The sequence below is a fragment of the Arachis hypogaea genome, chromosome 9 (assembly GCF_003086295.3).
Source record: "Arachis hypogaea cultivar Tifrunner chromosome 9, arahy.Tifrunner.gnm2.J5K5, whole genome shotgun sequence".
NCBI lineage: Eukaryota > Viridiplantae > Streptophyta > Magnoliopsida > Fabales > Fabaceae > Arachis > Arachis hypogaea.
This window is the reverse complement of record NC_092044.1, coordinates 119,022,797-119,029,110: the sequence shown is the minus strand read 5'-3', so window position 1 is coordinate 119,029,110 and position 6,314 is coordinate 119,022,797. Positions and strand designations below refer to the sequence as shown.

The window sequence follows — 6,314 nt, the reverse complement described above, 5'->3', positions numbered from 1 at the left end:
TATGATTGTGATGATGGTAGTAGTGACAAGAGTTTAGAGAATGATGAGGCTGAAGCATATGGTGAAAACAGTAGACAGAAGGAGTTGTCCAATTAGTCTAACTCTTCTGCGGCCGAAGACAGGACAAGGAATCAGATGCCAATTGATGCGAGTGGGAGAGACAGAAGCACAAACATGCATTCTGTTCTGAGCCCTGTAGAGAACCTAACTCAGTGGAAATCAATCAAAGCAAAAGTTCCATCAAGTAAGCACATGAGGAAGGAGAACGTTCCAAGCATACCCTCGACCACCACTGAACCTTGCTCAAATTTCTCACCTTGTTTCAGCATGAAATCAAGTGTCCTTCAGTCTAAACCTCCGTTGTCTTAAGTTGCAGTTGATGCTAGTCTCTCAAACTGGTTAATTTTCCCTAATTTCAATGTCTCTAAGACCACAATTCATTGTCAATGATGAGAACCATGTCAATGAAGAAAAAGCAAAAAACACTTGGTAAATATTAATTCAGTGAAGACCAATTTTAGAGGAGGAAGCATGATTGTAGAGGCCTGGTTTGTGAAGATGGGTAACCAAGTCAGTTCCAACCACAAGCACGCCCTTCTTCTAGAAACTTCTTCGGAAAGAGGAAGCAGCAGCAACATAGCAGCACCATCAAGAACAACGATAAGGTAACCATTGACATTCTTTCTTTTGAAGTAGCCAATGTCATGTCCAAAATGGTTCACCTTCACAAATCCCTTTCGGATTCTGAGATCTTGAGGCTCAGGAATGAGATCTTGACCTCTGAAATTGTTAGGAGCCTCGTTTCCTCCGACCATTCCTATCTCCTCAACCTTGCTCTCGCCGAGAAGCTCGACGAGTTGAACCGCGTCGCCGGCGTCGTTTCCAAGTTAGGGAAGAAGTGTTCTGCTCCTGCATTGTAGGGATTTGAGCATGTGTATGGTGACATTGTGAGTGGGGTCATAGATGTCAATGAATTAGGGTTCTTGGTTAAGCATATGGAAGGTATGGTGAGGAAGATGGATAGGTATGTTAGTAACACTAAAAATTTGTATAGTGAAATGTTGGTTTTAAATCAATTGGAGGAAGCTATGAACAAGTTTCAGAATAATTAGAATGAGGAGAGTAGGAGGGTCTTTGAGTAGAAACTCAGAGACAAGATGTTATCAAGCACTAATTTGTCCATTAAAAATTTGTTCTCCATTCACATCAGCAACCAAAACGGACACCTAACACTCTATCCTTCCAGGTCAACATGTTCCGTTGCCGTTTTGAACCCCAACTCGACGGAGGGGTCTAATTGTCACGCATTTTATTAGGTGGGGGATTTAAATGTATTTTTAAATCTTGAGGGATGAAAATGTCCACGTTTAAAAAGGTCAATGACCTATTTGTCTTTTACTTTAATTTTTTAAAAAAAATTGAGGGGAGGCCAGAGAGGGGGAAAAGATTGAGGTAATACTCAATTTGTTTTTTGAAAGTTGAAGTCGGATTAATTTGACCCTTAAAATTTTATCATTGGATTCAAATTGGATCTCGAAATTTACAATCGAAACTCATATTAACCCTTGAACTAATCTGCGTTAACGATGTGTTGATTTGGTAAATTAATTTGTTACAATTTGAATTCCTCGCTTAAGTTCTATATGATCAAGACTTGTTAGAGATCTAGAAACTTGATTGTTGCTCCCGGAACCGCAAAATTTTCACATTAAATTTGTCATTGTCGTCTTTGTGGGGATATTGAGGAGCCAACTATGCGTTTAAGCGAAATTTAAGGTCTAATAGATCTTAGCCGCATGAAATTTAAGCGAAAAGTTCAAATCTTAGCAAGTTAACATGTAAAATTAACATATCATTCACGAAAATAAGATCAGGGACTAACGTGAATTACTATTGTAAATTTTGGGAGTCAAATTGAAACAATCGTAATTTTAAAAGTCAATTTAAATTCAACTCCAAAAATTTTTATATATTCTTTTTTGCATCGTAATTTTTTAGCAGTCTCTTGGTATTTTTTTAGTACAGTTTTGAATTATAATTTTTTTACTGAGGTAATGACCAAATCAGTACCCGAAAGATTCAAACGCTGACATTTTGGTACCTAACTATTGCTATTGACAAAATGGTACCTGAATGTTTTAAAAATTTTCCAAGCGTGTCCTCGTGCTTGCCGGACCATGGCTCCGGTGAGTAAGATGCTTACGTGTTCACCGGTTTTTGCTGACAAGAGAAGTTTATTTTGAGTTGGAATTTGTAATTAAAAATATTATTCCAAACCCTAATCCCTCCCCCTCCCTCATCATAGCCTCCTTTCCCTTCCCCTTTCCCCTCCATCGCAGCCCCCTTCCCTCTCTCTCCCTCTCATCTCATCTCATCTTATTTTTGCAATAAAAAAGAACAACAATCTAATATCTCAAATTTCTATCCTTTCAAAGCAACTACAAACCAAACCTTTCGATTCTCTCTCTCAAATCAGAGAAAAACAGAACGAGAATTTGAGAAGAAGGAATAATGGATCTAGCACTAGAGGAGCTACAATTCCTAAACATTCCAGAAATCTGTTACCTTTTCTTCCTCTTCGCCTTCGCTCTCCTCTCCACCGCCGTCGTCATCTTTACCGTCGCTTCCCTCTATACCAACAAAGCTGTCTCTTTTTCCTCCACCATCTCTGCAATCTCCAAAATCTTCAAGCATTTGTTCATCACTTACCTCTGGGTCACGTGTTTAATGTTCATCTATAACTTTGTCTTTGTGATTTTCTTGGTTTTGCTTATTATAGCAATTGATACACAGAACTCGTTTCTGCAGTTTTTCACGGTTATTGTGGGTGTGTTGGTCATTGTGAATTTGGTAGGATTGTTGGTGCAGAATGTTTTTTACTGTTTGCAAGAGTTACCATCACCAAGGGATTGATAAGAGCGCTTTACATGACTATCTTGGTAAGAAATTTGGGGGGTTTGTAGGTGAATTTTTTCTTTTTCTTCTTTTTTTAATGTAATTGATGGAATAGTGTAATACATTTGGAAAAATGGTATTGGTAGATTGTAATTTGAATTGTGATATTGTGTTCTGTTGTGCATGCTTCTATCTGTGCCTTTATATGATCTGCGATGGGAGGGAGAGGGAAGGGGACAGTGATGGAGAGGGAAAGGAAAGGGGCTGCGATGGGGAGAGAAAGGGAAGGGGGAGTGTGTTGGGGGGCTGCGATGGGGATGGAGGGGGAGGGGAGGGGGCTGTGTTGGGTAGGGGAGGGCTGCGATAGGAAGGGAGATGGAGGGAGAGTTTGCGTTGGGGAGGGAGGGCTTAGAGTTTGAGGATGGTTTGCCATGTCACCAAATACGGTGGCCATGTCAGCATTGTGTTTGCCGGAGATTTGCTCCAGCATTAAGGTAATACTCAATTTATTTTTTGAAAGTTGAAGTCGGATTAACTTGACCTTTAAAATTTTATCGTTGGATTCAAATTGGATCTCGAAATTTACAATCGAAACTCATATTAACCCTTGAACTAATCTGCGTTAACGATGTGTTGATTTAGTAAATTAATTTGTTACAATTTGAATTCCTCGCTTAAATTCTATATGATCAAAATTTATTAGAGATCTAGAAACTTGATTGTTGCTCTCGGAACTGCAAAATTTTTACATTAAACTTGTTATTATCGCCTTCGTGAGGATATTGAGGAGCCAATTATGCTTTTAAGCGAAATTTAAGGTCTAATAGATCTTAGCCACATAAAATTTAAGCGAAAAGTTTAAATCTTAACAAGTTAATATGTAAAATTAACATATCAATATATCATTTACGAAAATAAGATCAGGGGCTAATGTGAATTACTATTGTAATTTTTGGGTGTCAAATCGAAACAATCATAATTTTAAGAGTCAATTTAAATTCAAGTTCAAAATTTTTTATATATTCTTTTTTGCATCGTAATTTTTTAGCACTCTCTCGGTATTTTTTTAGTACAGTTTTGAATTATAATTTTTTTACTAATTATAATTCTATTATTACTTATAATTAATTTTTTTATTTAATTTATTTTTTTAATAAAATAAATAATTCATATTATAAAAGAATTACAATAATAAAAAGTACACAAAAATTACAATAACAAATTTTACAAAATAAATAAAAAATATAATATATATTTTTTATAATATTCTCGGTATTGTATTATTTAATAATACTTTAGAATATAATTTTATATTGTTTATAATTTTATTATTACCTTATGATAAATTTTTTATTTAATTTATCTCCCAGTGGGATTGAAAAAAATTTCTCAACTAATTAATAATCAAACCTAGGACGTAAGAAGTGAACATTAGAGCTAAAATTTTTAGCCTCCCATAAACATGAGCATAATTAAACTACTTGTGAATCAAAACTACACACAAGAAAATACTACCAAGCATGGTCGTGGTAATTTGTTGTTCTAACCATATTTCCCTTTCGTGCTTGTCCTTATTAGTTACTAGAAGGGAAGTTTTGCACTTTTGAAAAAACAGAAGGAAGAAACAAAAGCAGAAACAAAGAAAAGTAGGCATCCATGCATATTAATAGACTAAAAAATGCTAATGGTATAAAGAAGAAACTCAAAGTTGCTAAGGATATTAAAAAAATCATTAATACTAAAATAAAAGTAAGAATCAAGGTAATGAACTCGTAATTTTTATTTTTTATTTCGATTCGAAAAGTTAATTTAAATTGTAAATTATTGAATTATAAGACGTAACGTAAATATGACTCGTAACATATGAAATAAAAAATTATAAAAAATCTTATAACACAAATTCACACGTCAAAAGTCACTATTAAAGCTCAATTACAAGTTAAAACACAAATTTACAACTCATAAATTTATACGATATAAAATAAAGTTAAATAATAAATAATATGTATAGAAGGAAGAAATATATATAACTCACAATTTTTTAAATTAAAATAAAACATTTAAAATGTTAAGAATTAAATTAAGACTTAATTTAAATATTAGGAATGAAAATAATACATCCAAAAATTAAATAATAAATAAATAGAGTTAAAATGGTCTGTTATTACTATTAGATAGCTTATTAATATATATTCATTCTAATTGTATTTGTTGAATTAATATTTATTTTCTATTTGTTACACATTATACCATTTGTATATATATACATGGTTAACTTCTACATCATTTTGACATATAAAGAAGTTATGATATGTAAGATTCTATAATATATGATAAATTAACTACGTACAGGCGAACACAGATAAGGTTGTAACATCTAACATGATGAGCATGTGTTGCCATATCTAATATTAAGGGATGTTTTGCACTTTTGAAAAGACAGAAGGAAGAAATAAAGGCAAAAACGAAGAAAATAAAGTAAGCATTCATGCATATATATCACAGAAGACAAGAAACCACACCGAAACAAAGAAACATAAAAGAAAAAGTACACGGAAAACGCAAACAACAACAATGGACAGCTCTTGCCTGTATCCGTAGTGGCATAACACTTACAGAGACAAACTAAAGAATACTAGGCTTGTCCTTATTGAATTAAAATCAAAGACACAACACAAACTTGGCAACAATTCAACATCGATCGATGTTCCTCCTCAGTTGGACTTGAAGATCCAAGACAGAATCTCAGTAGTCTGCGAGAATTGTCCAGTAGAAGCAGATATTCCAACCTTAACCTTGTCAGGCAGCTTAGTGCTCAAATCGACATCATAAGTAAGAGTGTCGGGTTGGGTGTGGAGATATGTAGAGACATGAACAGTTAACTTCTTATGAGCAGAGTTATATGTTATCTTTGCAGTAGTTATCGCTGCATCATGAAAATGCCAATAACAAACTTTTGAGGACCTGATAGAGTTAATATCAACTCCGATGTGGGGATAATTGGGATCCCCAACTTCGGAGTTGGAAAAAGTATCAAATTCAACAGCAACAATTTTGTCAGATGCATCATTAAAGAGGCCGAGAAACATTCCAGAAGATTGAGGAGGAATTTCAGTGTCGGCACTAGCAAGGAAGAAAGCAAGACCATCACCAGGTCCAGGTGTATAATCAGTGTTATAGGGTTTTGAGATGCGAAAGACGAAGGTGGTTTCAAATCCTGCTCGAAAGCCACTGTGGTCGTAGAGGTGCACAGGGTCAGAGAATAAGACTCGGCCAACTCTGTTTCCCAGTGGGTTGCCCTGGTCATCGAGATTGGTGAGTCGAATGATATGGTGATCGGTAATGGTTGCGTCTCCTTGGAATTGGATCTCCTTGGAGTGCTTAGGGTCAAATTTGTGCAAGTTAAATGAGACACCCAT

The 6,314-nt window shown here is 34.9% G+C and overlaps 1 protein-coding gene across 1 annotated transcript; it reads right to left on the bottom strand.

Moving 5' to 3' along the window:
• Positions 1-5,609: 5,609 nt before the first annotated feature.
• LOC112709631 (lectin-like) lies at positions 5,610-6,314 on the bottom strand. The gene has a single exon (XM_025761514.1). It carries the CDS (start codon positions 6,312-6,314, stop codon positions 5,610-5,612), a length of 705 nt encoding a protein of 234 aa, XP_025617299.1.